Source organism: Mobula hypostoma, chromosome 10 (assembly GCF_963921235.1).
Source record: "Mobula hypostoma chromosome 10, sMobHyp1.1, whole genome shotgun sequence".
NCBI classification, from domain to species: domain Eukaryota; kingdom Metazoa; phylum Chordata; class Chondrichthyes; order Myliobatiformes; family Myliobatidae; genus Mobula; species Mobula hypostoma.
In genome coordinates this window covers 45999681-46022106 of record NC_086106.1, presented here as the reverse complement: position 1 = coordinate 46022106, position 22426 = coordinate 45999681, and the positions used below count along the sequence as shown (strand labels likewise).

The window sequence follows — 22426 nt, the reverse complement described above, 5'->3', positions numbered from 1 at the left end:
GATTGTGTCCCGATACTCACAGGATTGTGATCAGTACAGGACTGTGACCAATACTACACAGGATTGTGATCAGTACAGGATTGTGTCCAATATGACACAGGATTGTGATCAGTACAGGATTGTGTCCAATACTATACAGGATTGTTTCCCAATACACACAGGATTGTGTCCAATACTACACAGGACTGTGATCTGTACAGGATTGTGTCCAATACTACACAGGATCATTCCCAGTACAGGATTGTGTCCAATACGACACAGGTTTGTGATCAGTACAGAACTGTGTCCAATACTACACAGGACTGTGATCAGTACAGGATTGTGTCCAATAATACTCAGGATTATGTCCAATACTACACAGGATTGTGATCAGTACACTACTTTGTCCAAAACTACACAGGACCGTGATCAGTACAGGATTGTGTCCAATACTACACAGGACTTTGATCAGTACAGGATTGTGTCCAATACTACACAGGATTATGTCCCAATACTCACAGGATTGTGATCAGTCCAGGATTGTGTCCAGTATTACACAGGACTGTGATCAGTATAGGATGTGTCCAATACTACATGGGATTGTGTCCCAATACTCTCAGGATTGTGATCAGTACAAGACTGTGACCAATACTGCACAGGATTGTGATCATTACAGGATTGTGTCCAATACTATACAGGATTGTTTCCCAATACTTACAGGATTGTGTCCAATACTACACAGGACTGTGATCAGTACAGGGTTGTGTCCAATACTACACAGGATCATTCCCAGTACAGCATTGTGTCCAATACGACACAGGATTGTGATCAGTACAGGACTGTGTCCAATACTACACAGGACCGTGATCAGTACAGGATTGTGTCCAATAATACTCAGGATTATGTCCAATTCTACACAGGATTGTGTCCCAGTACTCACAGGATTATTATCAGTACAGGATTGTGTCCGATAATACACAGGATTGTGTTGAATACTACACATGACTGTGATCAGTACAGGACTGTGTCCAATACTACACAGGATTGTGATCAGTACAGGATTGTGTCCAATACTACACAGGATTGTGACCCAATACTCACAGGATTGTGATCAGTACAGGATTGTGTCCAATACGACACGGCATTTTGTCCCAATACTCACAGGATTGTGATCAGTACAGGACTGTGAACAATACTACTCAAGATTGTGATCAGTACAGGATTGTGTCCAATATGACACAGGATTGTGATCAGTACAGGATTGTGTCCAATACTATACAGGATTGTTTCCCAATACTCACAGGATTGTGTCCAATACTGCACAGGACTGTGATCAGTACAGGATTGTGTCCAATACTACACAGTATCATTCCCAGTACAGGATTGTGTCCAATACGACACAGGATTGTGATCAGTATAGGATGTGTCCAATACTACATGGGATTGTGTCCCAATACTCACAGGATTGTGATCAGTACAGGATTGTGTCCAGTATTACACAGGATTGTGATCAGTATAGGATGTGTCCAATACTACATGGGATTGTGTCCCAATACTCACAGGATTGTGATCAGTACATGACTGTGACCTATACTACATAAGATTGTGATCAGTACAGGATTGTGTTCAATATGACACAGGATTGTGATCAGTACAGGATTGTGTCCAATAATACACAGGATTATGTCCAATACTACACAGGATTGTGATAAATACACTGCTGTGTCCAATACTACAGAGGACTTTGATCAGTACAGGATTGTGTCCAATACTACACAGGATTGTGATCAGTACAGGATTGTGTCCAATACGACACGGGATTGTGTCCCAATACTCACAGAATTGTGATCAGTACATGACTGTGACCAATACTACACAAGATTGTGACCAGTACAGGATGTGTCCAAAACGACACAGGATTGTGATCAGTACAGGATTCTGTCCAATACTACACAGGATTGTGTCCCAATACTCACAGGATTGTGTCCAATACTACACAAGAATGTGATCAATACAGGATTGTGTCCAGTACTACACAGGACTCTGATCAGCACAGGACTGTGTCCAATTCTACACAGGATTGTGTCCCAGTACTCACAGGATTATTATCAGTACAGGATTGTGTCCAATAATACACAGGATTGTGATCAATACTACACATGATTGTGATCAGTACAGGACTGTGTCCAATACTACACAGGATTGTGATCAGTACAGGATTGTGTCCAATACTAGAAAGGATTGTGTCCCGATACTCACAGGATTGTGATCAGTACAGGACTGTGACCAATACTACACAAGATTGTGATCAGTACAGGATTGTGTCCAATATGACACAGGATTGTGATCAGTACAGGATTGTGTCCAATACTATACAGGATTGTTTCCCAATACACACAGGATTGTGTCTAATACTACACAGGACTGTGATCTGTACAGGATTGTTTCCAGTACTACACAGGATCATTCCCAGTACAGGATTATGTCCAATACTACACAGGATTGTGATCAGTACACTGCTGTGTCCAATACTACACAGGACCGTGATCAGTACAGGATTGTGTCCAATACTACACAGGACTTTGATCAGTACAGGATTGTGTCCAATACTACACAGGATTGTGTCCCAATACTCACAGGATTGTGATCAGTCCAGGATTGTGTCCAGTATTACACAGGATTGTGATCAGTATAGGATGTGTCCAATACTACATGGGATTGTGTCCCAATACTCACAGGATTGTGATCAGTACATGACTGTGACCTATACTACATAAGATTGTGATCAGTACAGGATTGTGTTCAATATGACACAGGATTGTGATCAGTACAGGATTGTGTCCAATAATACTCAGGATTATGTCCAATACTACACAGGATTGTGATCAGTACACTACTGTGTCCAAAACTACACAGGACCGTGATCAGTACAGGATTGTGTCCAATACTACACAGGACTTTGATCAGTACAGGATTGTGTCCAATACTACACAGGATTATGTCCCAATACTCACAGGATTGTGATCAGTCCAGGATTGTGTCCAGTATTACACAGGACTGTGATCAGTACAGGATGTGTCCAATACTACATGGGATTGTGTCCCAATACTCTCAGGATTGTGATCAGTACAAGACTGTGACCAATACTGCACAGGATTGTGATCATTACAGGATTGTGTCCAATACTATACAGGATTGTTTCCCAATACTTACAGGATTGTGTCCAATACTACACAGGACTGTGATCAGTACAGGGTTGTGTCCAATACTACACAGGATCATTCCCAGTACAGCATTGTGTCCAATACGACACAGGATTGTGATCAGTACAGGACTGTGTCCAATACTACACAGGACTGTGATCAGTACAGGATTGTGTCCAATAATACTCAGGATTATGTCCAATTCTACACAGGATTGTGTCCCAGTACTCACAGGATTATTATCAGTACAGGATTGTGTCCGATAATACACAGGATTGTGTTGAATACTACACATGACTGTGATCAGTACAGGACTGTGTCCAATACTACACAGGATTGTGATCAGTACAGGATTGTGTCCAATACTACACAGGATTGTGACCCAATACTCACAGGATTGTGATCAGTACAGGATTGTGTCCAATACGACACGGCATTTTGTCCCAATACTCACAGGATTGTGATCAGTACAGGACTGTGAACAATACTACTCAAGATTGTGATCAGTACAGGATTGTGTCCAATATGACACAGGATTGTGATCAGTACAGGATTGTGTCCAATACCATACAGGATTGTTTCCCAATACTCACAGGATTGTGTCCAATACTGCACAGGACTGTGATCAGTACAGGATTGTGTCCAATACTACACAGTATCATTCCCAGTACAGGATTGTGTCCAATACGACACAGGATTGTGATCAGTATAGGATGTGTCCAATACTACATGGGATTGTGTCCCAATACTCACAGGATTGTGATCAGTACAGGATTGTGTCCAGTATTACACAGGATTGTGATCAGTATAGGATGTGTCCAATACTACATGGGATTGTGTCCCAATACTCACAGGATTGTGATCAGTACATGACTGTGACCTATACTACATAAGATTGTGATCAGTACAGGATTGTGTTCAATATGACACAGGATTGTGATCAGTACAGGATTGTGTCCAATAATACACAGGATTATGTCCAATACTACACAGGATTGTGATAAATACACTGCTGTGTCCAATACTACAGAGGACTTTGATCAGTACAGGATTGTGTCCAATACTACACAGGATTGTGATCAGTACAGGATTGTGTCCAATACGACACGGGATTGTGTCCCAATACTCACAGAATTGTGATCAGTACATGACTGTGACCAATACAACACAAGATTGTGACCAGTACAGGATGTGTCCAAAATGACACAGGATTGTGATCAGTACAGGATTCTGTCCAATACTACACAGGATTGTGTCCCAATACTCACAGGATTGTGTCCAATACTACACAAGAATGTGATCAATACAGGATTGTGTCCAGTACTACACAGGACTCTGATCAGTACAGGACTGTGTCCAATTCTACACAGGATTGTGTCCCAGTACTCACAGGATTATTATCAGTACAGGATTGTGTCCAATAATACACAGGATTGTGATCAATACTACACATGATTGTGATCACTACTGGACTGTGTCCAATACTACACAGGATTGTGATCAGTACAGGATTGTGTCCAATACTACACAGGATTGTGTCCCGATACTCACAGGATTGTGATCAGTACAGGACTGTGACCAATACTACACAAGATTGTGATCAGTACAGGATTGTGTCCAATATGACACAGGATTGTGATCAGTACAGGATTGTGTCCAATACTATACAGGATTGTTTCCCAATACACACAGGATTGTGTCTAATACTACACAGGACTGTGATCTGTACAGCATTGTGTCCAATACTACACAGGATCATTCCCAGTACAGGATTATGTCCAATACTACACAGGATTGTGATCAGTACACTGCTGTGTCCAATACTACACAGGACAGTGATCAGTACAGGATTGTGTCCAGTATTACACAGGATTGTGATCAGTATAGGATGTGTCCAATACTACATGGGATTGTGTCCCAATACTCACAGGATTGTGATCAGTACATGACTGTGACCTATACTACATAAGATTGTGATCAGTACAGGATTGTGTTCAATATGACACAGGATTGTGATCAGTACAGGATTGTTCCAATAATACACAGGATTGTGTCCAATACTACACAGGATTGTGATCAGTACAGGATTGTGTCCAATACGACACAGGATTTTGTCCCAATACTTACAGAATTGTGATCAGTACATGACTTTGACCAATACTACACAAGATTGTGACCAGTACAGGATGTGTCCAAAACGACACAGGATTGTGATCAGTACAGGATTGTGTCCAATACTACACAGGATTGTGTCCCAATACTCACAGGATTGTGTCCAATACTACACAAGACTGTGATCAATACAGGATTGTGTCCAGTACTACACAGGACTCTGATCAGTACAGGACTGTGTCCAATTCTACACAGGATTGTGTCCCAGTACTCACAGGATTATTATCAGTACAGGATTGTGTTCAATAATACACAAGATTGTGATCAATACTACACATGATTGTGATCACTACTGGACTGTGTCCAATACTACACAGGATTGTGATCAGTACAGGATTGTGTCCAGTACTACACAGGATTGTGTCCCGATACTCACAGGATTGTGATCAGTACAGGACTGTGACCAATACTACACAGGATTGTGATCAGTACAGGATTGTGTCCAATATGACACAGGATTGTGATCAGTACAGGATTGTGTCCAATACTATACAGGATTGTTTCCCAATACACACAGGATTGTGTCCAATACTACACAGGACTGTGATCTGTACAGGATTGTGTCCAATACTACACAGGATCATTCCCAGTACAGGATTGTGTCCAATACGACACAGGTTTGTGATCAGTACAGAACTGTGTCCAATACTACACAGGACTGTGATCAGTACAGGATTGTGTCCAATAATACTCAGGATTATGTCCAATACTACACAGGATTGTGATCAGTACACTACTTTGTCCAAAACTACACAGGACCGTGATCAGTACAGGATTGTGTCCAATACTACACAGGACTTTGATCAGTACAGGATTGTGTCCAATACTACACAGGATTATGTCCCAATACTCACAGGATTGTGATCAGTCCAGGATTGTGTCCAGTATTACACAGGACTGTGATCAGTATAGGATGTGTCCAATACTACATGGGATTGTGTCCCAATACTCTCAGGATTGTGATCAGTACAAGACTGTGACCAATACTGCACAGGATTGTGATCATTACAGGATTGTGTCCAATACTATACAGGATTGTTTCCCAATACTTACAGGATTGTGTCCAATACTACACAGGACTGTGATCAGTACAGGGTTGTGTCCAATACTACACAGGATCATTCCCAGTACAGCATTGTGTCCAATACGACACAGGATTGTGATCAGTACAGGACTGTGTCCAATACTACACAGGACCGTGATCAGTACAGGATTGTGTCCAATAATACTCAGGATTATGTCCAATTCTACACAGGATTGTGTCCCAGTACTCACAGGATTATTATCAGTACAGGATTGTGTCCGATAATACACAGGATTGTGTTGAATACTACACATGACTGTGATCAGTACAGGACTGTGTCCAATACTACACAGGATTGTGATCAGTACAGGATTGTGTCCAATACTACACAGGATTGTGACCCAATACTCACAGGATTGTGATCAGTACAGGATTGTGTCCAATACGACACGGCATTTTGTCCCAATACTCACAGGATTGTGATCAGTACAGGACTGTGAACAATACTACTCAAGATTGTGATCAGTACAGGATTGTGTCCAATATGACACAGGATTGTGATCAGTACAGGATTGTGTCCAATACTATACAGGATTGTTTCCCAATACTCACAGGATTGTGTCCAATACTGCACAGGACTGTGATCAGTACAGGATTGTGTCCAATACTACACAGTATCATTCCCAGTACAGGATTGTGTCCAATACGACACAGGATTGTGATCAGTATAGGATGTGTCCAATACTACATGGGATTGTGTCCCAATACTCACAGGATTGTGATCAGTACAGGATTGTGTCCAGTATTACACAGGATTGTGATCAGTATAGGATGTGTCCAATACTACATGGGATTGTGTCCCAATACTCACAGGATTGTGATCAGTACATGACTGTGACCTATACTACATAAGATTGTGATCAGTACAGGATTGTGTTCAATATGACACAGGATTGTGATCAGTACAGGATTGTGTCCAATAATACACAGGATTATGTCCAATACTACACAGGATTGTGATAAATACACTGCTGTGTCCAATACTACAGAGGACTTTGATCAGTACAGGATTGTGTCCAATACTACACAGGATTGTGATCAGTACAGGATTGTGTCCAATACGACACGGGATTGTGTCCCAATACTCACAGAATTGTGATCAGTACATGACTGTGACCAATACTACACAAGATTGTGACCAGTACAGGATGTGTCCAAAACGACACAGGATTGTGATCAGTACAGGATTCTGTCCAATACTACACAGGATTGTGTCCCAATACTCACAGGATTGTGTCCAATACTACACAAGAATGTGATCAATACAGGATTGTGTCCAGTACTACACAGGACTCTGATCAGCACAGGACTGTGTCCAATTCTACACAGGATTGTGTCCCAGTACTCACAGGATTATTATCAGTACAGGATTGTGTCCAATAATACACAGGATTGTGATCAATACTACACATGATTGTGATCAGTACAGGACTGTGTCCAATACTACACAGGATTGTGATCAGTACAGGATTGTGTCCAATACTAGAAAGGATTGTGTCCCGATACTCACAGGATTGTGATCAGTACAGGACTGTGACCAATACTACACAAGATTGTGATCAGTACAGGATTGTGTCCAATATGACACAGGATTGTGATCAGTACAGGATTGTGTCCAATACTATACAGGATTGTTTCCCAATACACACAGGATTGTGTCTAATACTACACAGGACTGTGATCTGTACAGGATTGTTTCCAGTACTACACAGGATCATTCCCAGTACAGGATTATGTCCAATACTACACAGGATTGTGATCAGTACACTGCTGTGTCCAATACTACACAGGACCGTGATCAGTACAGGATTGTGTCCAATACTACACAGGACTTTGATCAGTACAGGATTGTGTCCAATACTACACAGGATTGTGTCCCAATACTCACAGGATTGTGATCAGTCCAGGATTGTGTCCAGTATTACACAGGATTGTGATCAGTATAGGATGTGTCCAATACTACATGGGATTGTGTCCCAATACTCACAGGATTGTGATCAGTACATGACTGTGACCTATACTACATAAGATTGTGATCAGTACAGGATTGTGTTCAATATGACACAGGATTGTGATCAGTACAGGATTGTGTCCAATAATACTCAGGATTATGTCCAATACTACACAGGATTGTGATCAGTACACTACTGTGTCCAAAACTACACAGGACCGTGATCAGTACAGGATTGTGTCCAATACTACACAGGACTTTGATCAGTACAGGATTGTGTCCAATACTACACAGGATTATGTCCCAATACTCACAGGATTGTGATCAGTCCAGGATTGTGTCCAGTATTACACAGGACTGTGATCAGTACAGGATGTGTCCAATACTACATGGGATTGTGTCCCAATACTCTCAGGATTGTGATCAGTACAAGACTGTGACCAATACTGCACAGGATTGTGATCATTACAGGATTGTGTCCAATACTATACAGGATTGTTTCCCAATACTTACAGGATTGTGTCCAATACTACACAGGACTGTGATCAGTACAGGGTTGTGTCCAATACTACACAGGATCATTCCCAGTACAGCATTGTGTCCAATACGACACAGGATTGTGATCAGTACAGGACTGTGTCCAATACTACACAGGACTGTGATCAGTACAGGATTGTGTCCAATAATACTCAGGATTATGTCCAATTCTACACAGGATTGTGTCCCAGTACTCACAGGATTATTATCAGTACAGGATTGTGTCCGATAATACACAGGATTGTGTTGAATACTACACATGACTGTGATCAGTACAGGACTGTGTCCAATACTACACAGGATTGTGATCAGTACAGGATTGTGTCCAATACTACACAGGATTGTGACCCAATACTCACAGGATTGTGATCAGTACAGGATTGTGTCCAATACGACACGGCATTTTGTCCCAATACTCACAGGATTGTGATCAGTACAGGACTGTGAACAATACTACTCAAGATTGTGATCAGTACAGGATTGTGTCCAATATGACACAGGATTGTGATCAGTACAGGATTGTGTCCAATACCATACAGGATTGTTTCCCAATACTCACAGGATTGTGTCCAATACTGCACAGGACTGTGATCAGTACAGGATTGTGTCCAATACTACACAGTATCATTCCCAGTACAGGATTGTGTCCAATACGACACAGGATTGTGATCAGTATAGGATGTGTCCAATACTACATGGGATTGTGTCCCAATACTCACAGGATTGTGATCAGTACAGGATTGTGTCCAGTATTACACAGGATTGTGATCAGTATAGGATGTGTCCAATACTACATGGGATTGTGTCCCAATACTCACAGGATTGTGATCAGTACATGACTGTGACCTATACTACATAAGATTGTGATCAGTACAGGATTGTGTTCAATATGACACAGGATTGTGATCAGTACAGGATTGTGTCCAATAATACACAGGATTATGTCCAATACTACACAGGATTGTGATAAATACACTGCTGTGTCCAATACTACAGAGGACTTTGATCAGTACAGGATTGTGTCCAATACTACACAGGATTGTGATCAGTACAGGATTGTGTCCAATACGACACGGGATTGTGTCCCAATACTCACAGAATTGTGATCAGTACATGACTGTGACCAATACAACACAAGATTGTGACCAGTACAGGATGTGTCCAAAATGACACAGGATTGTGATCAGTACAGGATTCTGTCCAATACTACACAGGATTGTGTCCCAATACTCACAGGATTGTGTCCAATACTACACAAGAATGTGATCAATACAGGATTGTGTCCAGTACTACACAGGACTCTGATCAGTACAGGACTGTGTCCAATTCTACACAGGATTGTGTCCCAGTACTCACAGGATTATTATCAGTACAGGATTGTGTCCAATAATACACAGGATTGTGATCAATACTACACATGATTGTGATCACTACTGGACTGTGTCCAATACTACACAGGATTGTGATCAGTACAGGATTGTGTCCAATACTACACAGGATTGTGTCCCGATACTCACAGGATTGTGATCAGTACAGGACTGTGACCAATACTACACAAGATTGTGATCAGTACAGGATTGTGTCCAATATGACACAGGATTGTGATCAGTACAGGATTGTGTCCAATACTATACAGGATTGTTTCCCAATACACACAGGATTGTGTCTAATACTACACAGGACTGTGATCTGTACAGCATTGTGTCCAATACTACACAGGATCATTCCCAGTACAGGATTATGTCCAATACTACACAGGATTGTGATCAGTACACTGCTGTGTCCAATACTACACAGGACAGTGATCAGTACAGGATTGTGTCCAATACTACACAGGACTTTGATCAGTACAGGATTGTGTCCAATACTACACAGGATTGTGTCCCAATACTCACAGGATTATGATCAGTCCAGGATTGTGTCCAGTATTACACAGGATTGTGATCAGTATAGGATGTGTCCAATACTACATGGGATTGTGTCCCAATACTCACAGGATTGTGATCAGTACATGACTGTGACCTATACTACATAAGATTGTGATCAGTACAGGATTGTGTTCAATATGACACAGGATTGTGATCAGTACAGGATTGTGTCCAATAATACACAGGATTATGTCCAATACTACACAGGATTGTGATAAATACACTGCTGTGTCCAATACTACAGAGGACTTTGATCAGTACAGGATTGTGTCCAATACTACACAGGATTGTGATCAGTACAGGATTGTGTCCAATACGACACGGGATTGTGTCCCAATACTCACAGAATTGTGATCAGTACATGACTGTGACCAATACTACACAAGATTGTGACCAGTACTGGATGTGTCCAAAATGACACAGGATTGTGATCAGTACAGGATTCTGTCCAATACTACACAGGATTGTGTCCCAATACTCACAGGATTGTGTCCAATACTACACAAGAATGTGATCAATACAGGATTGTGTCCAGTACTACACAGGACTCTGATCAGTACAGGACTGTGTCCAATTCTACACAGGATTGTGTCCCAGTACTCACAGGATTATTATCAATACAGGATTGTGTCCAATAATACACAGGATTGTGATCAATACTACACATGATTGTGATCAGTACAGGACTGTGTCCAATACTACACAGGATTGTGATCAGTACAGGATTGTGTCCAATACTACACAGGATTGTGTCCCGATACTCACAGGATTGTGATCAGTACAGGACTGTGACCAATACTACACAAGATTGTGATCAGTACAGGATTGTGTCCAATATGACACAGGATTGTGATCAGTACAGGATTGTGTCCAATACTATACAGGATTGTTTCCCAATACACACAGGATTGTGTCTAATACTACACAGGACTGTGATCTGTACAGGATTGTGTCCAATACTACACAGGATCATTCCCAGTACAGGATTATGTCCAATACTACACAGGATTGTGATCAGTACACTACTGTGTCCAATACTACACAGGACCGTGATCAGTACAGGATTGTGTCCAATACTACACAGGACTTTGATCAGTACAGGATTGTGTCCAATACTACACAGGAATATGTCCCAATACTCACAGGATTGTGATCAGTCCAGGATTGTTTCCAGTATTACACAGGACTGTGATCAGTATAGGATGTGTCCAATACTACATGGGATTGTGTCCCAATACTCTCAGGATTGTGATCAGTACAAGACTGTGACCAATACTGCACAGGATTGTGATCATTACAGGATTGTGTCCAATACTATACAGGATTGTTTCCCAATACTCACAGGATTGTGTCCAATACTACACAGGACTGTGATCAGTACAGGGTTGTGTCCAATACTACACAGGATCATTCCCAGTACAGGATTGTGTCCAATACGACACAGGATTGTGATCAGTACAGGACTGTGTCCAATACTACACAGGATTGTGATCAGTACAGGATTGTGTCCAATACTACACAGGATTGTGTCCCAATACTCACAGGATTGTGATCAGTATAGGATTGTGTCCAATACGACATGGCATTTTGTCCCAATACTCACAGGATTGTGATCAGTACAGGACTGTGAACAATACTACTCAAGATTGTGATCAGTACAGGATTGTGTCCAATATGACACAGGACTGTGATCAGTACAGGATTGTGTCCAATACTACACAGGATCATTCCCAGTACAGGATTGTGTCCAATACGACACAGGATTGTGATCAGTACAGGACTGTGTCCAGTATTACACAGGATTGTGATCAGTATAGGATGTGTCCAATACTGCATGGGATTGTGTCCCAATACTCACAGGATTGTGATCAGTACATGACTGTGACCTATACTACATAAGATTGTGATCAGTACAGGATTGTGTTCAATATGACACAGGATTGTGATCAGCACAGGATTGTTCCAATAATACACAGGATTGTGTCCAATTCTACACAGGATTGTGATCAGTACAGGATTGTGTCCAATACGACACGGGATTGTGTCCCAATACTTACAGAATTGTGATCAGTACATGACTGTGACCAATACTACACAAGATTGTGACCAGTACAGGATGTGTCCAAAACGACACAGGATTGTGATCAGTACAGGATTGTGTCCAATACTACACAGGATTGTGTCCCAATACTCACAGGATTGTGTCCAATACTACACAAGACTGTGATCAATACAGGATTGTGTCCAGTACTACACAGGACTCTGATCAGTACAGGATTGTGTCTAATTCTACACAGGATTGTGTCCCAGTACTCACAGGATTATTATCAGTACAGGATTGTGTCCAATAATACACAGGATTGTGATCAATACTACACATGATTGTGACCAGTACAGGATGTGTCCAAAACGACACAGGATTGTGATCAGTACAGGATTGTGTCCAATACTACACAGGATTGTGTCCCAATACTCACAGGATTGTGTCCAATACTACACAAGACTGTGATCAGTACAGGATTGTGTCTAATTCTACACAGGATTGTGTCCCAGCACTCACAGGATTATTATCAGTACAGGATTGTGTCCAATAATACACAGGATTGTGATCAATACTACACATGATTGTGATCAGTACAGGACTGTGTCCAATACTACACAGGATTGTGATCAGTACAGGATTCTGTCCAATACTACACAGGATTGTGTCCCGATACTCACAGGATTGTGATCAGTACAGGACTGTGACCAATACTACACAAGATTGTGATCAGTACAGGATTGTATCCAATATGACACAGGATTGTGATCAGTACAGGATTGTGTCCAATACTATACAGGATTGTTTCCCAATACTCACAGGATTGTGTCCAATACTACACAGGACTGTGATCAGTACAGGATTGTGTCCAATACGACACAGGATTGTGATCAGTACAGGACTGTGTCCAATACTACACAGGACTGTGATCAGTACAGGATTGTGTCCAATAATACTCAGGATTATGTCCAATACTACACAGGATTGTGATCAGTACACTGCTGTGTCCAATACTACACAGGACCGTGATCAGTACAGGATTGTGTCCAATACTACACAGGACTTTGATCAGTACAGGATTGTGTCCAATACTACACAGGATTATGTCCCAATACTCACAGGATTCTGATCAGTCCAGGATTGTGTCCAGTATTACACAGGACTGTGATCAGTATAGGATGTGTCCAATACTACATGGGATTGTGTCCCAATACTCACAGGATTGTGATCAGTACATGACTGTGACCTATACTACATAAGATTGTGATCAGTACAGGATTGTGTTCAATATGACACAGGATTGTGATCAGTACAGGATTGTGTCCAATACAACACGGGATTGTGTCCCAATACTCACAGAATTGTGATCAGTACAGGACTGTGACCAATACTACACAAGATTGTGACCAGTACAGGATGTGTCCAAAACAACACAGGATTGTTATCAGTACAGGATTGTGTCCAATACTACACAGGATTGTGTCCCAATACTCACAGGATTGTGTCCAATACTACACAAGACTGTGATCAATACAGGATTGTGTCCAGTACTACACAGGACTCTGATCAGTACAGGATTGTGTCCAATTCTACACAGGATTGTGTCCCAGTACTCACAGGATTATTATCAGTACAGGATTGTGTCCAATAATACACAGGATTGTGTTCAATACTACACATGATTGTGATCAGTACAGGACTGTGTCCAATACTACACAGGATTGTGATCAGTACAGGATTGTGTCCAATACTACACAGGATTGTGTCCCAATACTCACAGGATTGTTATCAGTACAGGATTGTGTCCAATACGACACGGCATTTTGTCCCAATACTCACAGGATTGTGATCAGTACAGGACTGTGACCAATACTACACAAGATTGTGATCAGTACAGGATTGTGTCCAATATGACACAGGATTGTGATCAGTACAAGATTGTGTCCAATACTATACAGGATTGTTTCCCAATACTCACAGGATTGTGTCCAATACTACACAGGACTGTGATCAGTACAGGATTGTGTCCAATACTACACAGGATCATTCCCAGTACAGGATTGTGTCCAATACGACACAGGATTGTGATCAGTACAGGACTGTGTCCAATACTACACAGGACTGTGATCAGTACAGGATTGTGTCCAATAATACTCAGGATTATGTCCAATACTACACAGGATTGTGATCAGTAAACTACTGTGTCCAATACTACACAGGACCGTGATCAGTACAGGATTGTGTCCAATACTACACAGGACTTTGATCAGTACAGGACTGTGTCCAATACTACACAGGACTGTGATCAGTACAGGATTGTGTCCAATAATACTCAGGATTATGTCCAATACTACACAGGATTGTGATCAGTACACTACTGTGTCCAATACTACACAGGACCGTGATCAGTACAGGATTGTGTCCAATACTACACAGGACTTTGATCAGTACAGGATTGTGTCCAATACTACAGAGGATTGTGTCCCAATACTCACAGGATTTTGATCAGTACAGGATTGTGTCCAGTATTACACAGGATTGTGATCAGTATAGGATGTGTCCAATACTACATGGGATTTGTGTCCCAATACTCTCAGGATTGTTATCAGTACAATACTGTGACCAATACTGCACAAGATTGTGATCATTACAGGATTGTGTCCAATACTACACTGGATTGTGATCAATGGAGGACTGTGTCCCAATATTCACAGGACTGTGTCACCATAGAAACATAGAAAACCTACAGCACAATACAGGCCCTTGGGCCGACAATTTTGTGCCGAACATGTCCATACTTTAGAAATTACTGGACTTCCCCATATCCCTCTATTTTTCTATGCTCCATGTTCTTATCCAAAAGTCTCTTCAAAGACCCCATCGTATCCGCCTCCACCACCGTTGCCGGCAGCCAATTCCATGCACTCACCACTCTCTGCAGAAAAAACTTACCCCTGACATCTCCTCTGTACCTACTCCCCAGCACCTTAAACCTGTGTCCTCTTGTGGCAACCATTTCAGCCTTGGGTAAAAGCCTCTGACTATCCACATGATCAATGCCTCTCATCACCTTATACACCTCTATCAGGGCACCTCTCATCCTCCGTCGCTCCAAGTGAAAAGGCCGAGTTCACTCAATCTATTCTCATACGGCATGCTCCCCAATCCAGGCAAGATCCTTGTAAATCTCCTCTGCACCCTTTCTATGGCTTCCACATCCTTCCTGTAGTGAGGCGACCAGAACTGAGCACAGTATGCCTCATGGGATCTGACCAGAGTCCTATATAACTGTAACATTACCTCTCTGCTCCTAAATTCAATTCCACGATTGATGAAGGCCAATATACCGTACACCTTCTTAGCTACAGATTCAACCTGCGCAGCTGCTTTAAGCATCCCATGGACTCGGACCCCAAGATCCCTCTGATCCTCCACACTGCCAAGAGTCTTACCATTAATATTATATTCTGCCATCATATTTGACCAATCAAAATGAACCACCACACTTATCTGGGTTGAACTCCATCTGCCACTTCTCAGCCCATTTTTGCATCCTATCAACGTCCCTCTGTAACCTCTGACAGCCCTCCACACTATCCACACCACCCTCCAACCTTTGTGTCATCAGCCAACTTACTAACCCATCCCTCCACTTCCCTATCCAGATCATTTATAAATATCACGAAGAGTAGGGGTCCCAGAACAGATCCGTGAGGTACTCCACTGGTGACCGACCTCCATGCAGAATATGATCCGTCTACAACCACTCTTTGGCTTCTGTGGGCAAGCCAGATCTGGATCCATAAAGCAATGTTCCTTTGGATCTCATGCTTCCTTACTTTCTCAATTAGCCTTGCATGGGGTACCTTATCAAATGTCTTGTTGAAATCCATATACACTACATCTACTGCTCTTCCTTCATCAATGTGCTTAGTCACATCCTCAAAACATTCAATCAAGCTCGTAAGGCACGACCTGCCCTTGGAAAAGCCATGCTGACTATTCCTAATCATATTATATCTCTCCAAATGTTCATAAATCCTACCTCTCAGGATCGTCTCCATCAACTTACCAACCACTGAGGTAAGACTCACTGGTCTACAATTTCTTGGGCTATCTCTATTGCTCATGTATATGAAGGATGTGAGTAATAAAGTCAATTCAATTCTATTCTATTCACTACTACACACTACACAGAATTGTGATCAGTGTAGACTCAAGTGACGGAAGGGTTATCATGTATGTTCCCACAACTGCAATCCTTCAGACTCCCACACTTCATCGCCTTGATGATAAAACGATGAGAAGTTGAAATGGTTGTGGATAGGTTTTGACACAAAGGAAGGACCATGCCAATGCCTACTTTGAACATCTAAAGCATCAAAGGCTGAGGAGCAACCTTACTGTAGATTATAAAACAATGCGAAGCGTAGATCGCCAGCATCTTTTTCCACAGGGTGGAAATGTTAAATATGAGAGGGCCTAGGTTTATGGCAAGAGAAAGAAAGTTCAAAGGAGGGAGATGTGTGGGCAATCTTTTCACACAGAGAGAGAATTGTAGGCACCTGGAATGTGGTGCCTGGGGAAGTGATAGTGATAGCGATAATGAAGCCACATGAATATGCGGAGCATAGACGAATGTAGACCAAGTGCATGCAGAAGAAGTTAATTTGGATGGCATAGACTTTGAGGGCCTAGGGGCCTGTTCCTGCACTTTACTCTTCTGTGTTCACTGAACTAAAAATCATTGACAGAGGAACTCCAGGTCAGTAATTCTGTCAAAGAGAACAGTATTGTTATCTTATAATAACCTTTGCACAACTCCTAACAAGGAGCAATAATTCAGAAAAACTAGAAATTTAGTTAAGTACCACAAATCATTAATGAATGAAAAAATATACGTATTTTCATGAGACAATTAAGATTTGAAATAAAGGAAGAATGAAGGAGATCAGTCAAGCGAGTCAAGTGAGCAGAATCTGGAGTGGTGCTGGACCAAAGCAGGAAAATTTGTTGCAGCAAATGCAATGGCACATAATATTTCCTACGTTTCACTCTCAGGACAATAAAAATTGATGCTGATTAATGACAAAACTAATCAACTGCTTCCATAATAATCTTACACAAATGAGCAAATCCCCTAGTCTGTCAAGTGCATTGAGAAAATGCTGTATATTCAGGGTACGGAGAGTTTGATGTATACTTATAACCATATAACATGTAGCAATTACAGCACAGAAACAGGCCATCTCAGCCCTTCTAGTCCGTGCAGGACACTTACTCTCACTTGTATTTCTTCAAATCCACAAAAGCGATTTTTTTCATAAAGAATAATTAAAATATGAAAATTCTCCACCGTCAGTGAACAGTAAGGATCAAGCAATGCTGAGATTGCTGGGTTTTTGAAAGAGAAAACAATGGGGTTTGATCAAAATAGCAGCAGTACAGGTCGGGCAAATTCTATCTGAATATGAGTGTGCAGACCCAAGGGGCAGAATCAGTGGGTGTAACTAGATGCTCTTTATTCTTGCAGTCATTGACCTATACCTATACCCAGTGAAACTATCAGAAATAATGCTATCACATGTGGGATAGGATACCCCACATCATTTAGGGACCAATTGAGGAAGTTTTGAAATTACACATTTCAGAAAATTTCTACTCCGATCTAAAAGTGAGCTACTCATCATAATTTTCCAAAGCATTTGCTGAAATTACTGACACCAGTATGTTTTCGAACCTTTGAAGGTGCCAATCAGCTCTGAAGGCCAACACTCTCTGACAAGGTTAAACAACTTGCACAACACATTGTTTATCAGTGTATTTAAGGAAAGTACTGTCCTTCTCCCTTTGTACATGATCTGAAACAAATTCTCTTAAAAACAATAATAGCTTAGGTGTCCAGATTGAAATATGCTCCTGTGTCATTTGATCATGATTTTCACCTGTTGGTTAGCTTTTTATTAGAGCACTGCCTGTGAAATTGAGTCTCGTTCTGGTGTTCCTGTTATTTCAGACTCTCAGAACAACCAGCTTTTAATATTAAAGCAGAAAATACTAGAAAATCTCAGTGATAGAAAGAGAGAAGCCAACAATTCTGTTCTGTTGGGGGTCTGCACACCCAAACTGCTGATTGGTTTTCTTTCCACAGATGCTGCATGACCCATCTACTGATTTTTTTCCAGCATTTTCTATATTTATCTCAAATTTCCAGCAGCTGCTGCTGTTTTTTTAATTTTCCTTTCACTAGCATTGTTCCCAGAAGAAGGCTTGGCCCTGGAAATACTACTCAGGAGAGATCCCGTGTGAACTCCTCTTTTTTTGCAGCAACACAACCCCAAAAACCTCACTCACTGATTTTACACTCAAATCCCTGATCACTCCCGGCTCCACCCCAATTTGTACCTTGGATCTCTACTCAACACCCCTACCTGCAGAATCTCTGAAGTCTTAATGACCCCTGTTAGTGATCTTCTTTCCCCATTCACTTCCCCAGGCCTGGCCCTTGTCCCAATAAGCATGAATTTCTCTGCTTCTTTCCCCATTCACCTTCCCTTTCCTCATTCACTTCCTCGCTCCCGTTCACTTCCTCTTTCCCCGTTCACCTCCTCTTTCCCCATTCACCTCCCCTTTCCCCATTCACCTCCCCTTTCCCCATTCATCTCCACTTTCCCTGTTCACCTCCCCAGGCCTGGCCCTTGTCCCAATGAGCATGAATTTCTCTGCTTCTTTCCCCATTCACCTCCCCTTTCCTCATTCACTTCCTCTTTCCTCATTCACTTCCTCTTTCCCTGTTCACCTCCCCTTTCCCCATTCACCTCCCCTCTCCCCATTCATCTCCACTTTCCCAGTTCACCTCCCCGGGCCTGGCCCTTGTCCCAATGAGCACGAATTTTTCTGCTTCTTTCCCCGTTCACCTCCTCTTTCCTCATTCATCTCCACTTTCCCTGTTCACCTCCCCAGGCCTGACCCTTGTCCCAATGAACCTGAACTTCTCTGCATGCTTGAACTGGTGCTGTTTATGCGACCATTCAGCCCCTCCATTGATTCTGTCTCCACTTCTTACTGCCTCAGGAAAGCAGCCAACATAGCCCAGGTCCCCTCCTACCCCAATCATTTACCTTCCTCCCCTCAAGAGGTAGTGAACATGAACCACCAGGGCTAAGGAATGCTTCTGGTCAATTGTTCAGAGATTCCTGAATGGACTTCTGAGACACTAAAAGATCCAATCTTGATCTCCCAGTCTATTTTGTTGTAGCCCCTTGCATTTTATTTGTCTGCCTGCACTGCACTTTCTCTATGACTATATTCTATATACTACCTTGATATACTCATCAATGGTGTGGTCTGTCTGGTTGGCACACAAAGCAAATGTTTTTCATTGCAGCAATAATACACCCAAGTTACAAATGTTATCCATGCTGTGTCTCAGGCTGAGTTTTGTGGTAGTAGACTGCCATGCAATCAACCTTAAACTCTTATCTCCCATGCCAATGAATTTTATAGCCAGAAAATTATTCCTATAGAGTACATAATAGCTTAAAGTGTCTTTTCCTCAATGTTACAAATAGAATACTACCTGTGTAAATGTTACTCCTTGAATCAGTACATTTGTATTTACTGATTGGTTTAAACCCCAGTTTGTCAAGTGCTTTTGCTAAAGGTTTTTTAATGTTTTTGTGATGAAAGTATTTCTAACTGAACTATTTCTCTGAACATGGGACAAGAGTTGTTCTTTCTCCTTGCTTTTTCTGTTCAGCTTCTTCCTTCAGCTTGGATTCATTCACTTCTCTTTGACTAAAACCACAAATCCATTGTCATAAAAATGTTTTTCTTTGCCCATATATTTACTGTTTGAATGACCCAGTATCAAATCACAGCGTGCTTCTTCTGAATAGATCCTGTGAAAGAATTGCTTATTCTTAATTAAATGTACAGGCAGCAAAATTCATAATTCTAGAATAAGATTAATGCCTCCTCAATGTTAATTTTACAATCTCTTTTCATTTACTGAAAGTATATCATGGTAACTAGTAGAATAGAGAACTTACCTGGACTAAACAATACAATCCCCTTTAAGTAGACATACTCTTTTGTGCTGAAGTCCATACTCCAACACTTAGTCAGGAATGATTTGACTTTCTGTACTTCCACTGCTGACGGTTCATTGCTCATTTTCTCCTTGTTATACTTAATTTTCTGGTTCATTAGAATCTCTTTGAGTATGCTTGTCTTGGAAGGTTCAATCACTTCGAAATCGACCCCTTCCTGAGCCAGACCCAGTACGAACAGGGCAGCCCAGCAGCTCTCCAGCAGCAGCAGCTGATCCATTTGCAGCAGTCTGCGAAAGGAGGGCAGGTTTTTAATAAAGTTCACTGTCTTAAGGAGAACTTCAGAAGCAGCCTTGCAGGCAATATAAGGTGATCCTAGTGCTGCTTTCTCTTTACAGCTGCAGGTGGGTAGGTGTGAATGTCCCTTGTGGTTTAGGATATGATAAAGTATGCTGTCTTGATCCATCTTATCCTTTTCACAGTGGCATCGCTTTTGAAGGGCAAAGTGGGAACTGAACGCCATTGCCCTGTGTAGACAGTAGCACCCTTGTCAGCAGTGCTGTGAGAAGGATCACTGTTTATGTTCGAGAAACTAGACACTGATAGATCTTTTATACCCTGGCTGCCAACTAACCTTGAACAGCTCTGTAGCAAGTTCCAAGGTCATCACTGAAATTGTGAAGAGGTGGTTATGTGAAAATACAGGCATGGATCAGAGGCAGAGACAGAAAAATGGCATGGATTGTGGCTGGAATAATATGAAGTGAAGCAATACAACAACCAAAGAAATGACTAATGCTGGGTTACCTTTACAACTCACAAGGACATTTAGAAACTAGGATCTATCATGAGTTGGATTTTTAATGCCAGTTAAACTTAGACCACACTAATTTATTTCAGCCTTTGACATTTTCAGCCACAGTTCTCTGCTGTCATGTAAGGGTACGTGGTATGTAAGGTGAGGCTGCATCATTTGTTTTCTCCCTTCATGGTCGTGGAAAAATGGTAAAATAATGTTTCATGAATTAGTGACAAACAATTGACATACCCTCCTTGTTCCGGTGAGCAGTGTGAATTCACGTGAATCAGGTGTCATAGAATCACAGTCACCCTTGGCCAAGTGCACAGATAGACCTCGACTACAACTTCTGCAGAACTCTTCTTTTTGGAATCATATTTGCTGTCTTGGGCCCACTTTTGACATCAGAATGTACTTGAAAATGTTACATAGACACATAGAAAACCTACTGCACAATACAGGCCCTACAGCCCTCAAAGCTGAGCCAAACATGTCCTTACCTTAGAACTACCTAGGCTTTACCCATAGCCCTCTATTTTTCTAAGCTCCATGTATCCATCCAGGAGTCTCTTAAAAGACCCTATCGTTTCCGCTTCCACCACCGTTGCCTGCAGCCCATTCCACGCACTCACCACTTGCTGCGTAAAAAACTTATCCTTGACATCTCCCCCATACCTACTT

At 41.7% G+C, this 22426-nt stretch overlaps 1 protein-coding gene across 1 annotated transcript in view; it reads right to left on the bottom strand.

Annotated features, from left to right (window-relative positions):
- Positions 1 to 21469, bottom strand: part of LOC134352531 (nuclear receptor subfamily 0 group B member 1-like) — a 194695-nt gene extending 173226 nt beyond the window's left edge. The window contains exon 1 of the mRNA XM_063059795.1: positions 20947 to 21469. Coding sequence (XP_062915865.1) covers positions 20947 to 21469 — 523 coding nt within the window. The remainder of the gene's footprint in view (positions 1 to 20946) is intronic.
- Positions 21470 to 22426: the final 957 nt, after the last annotated feature.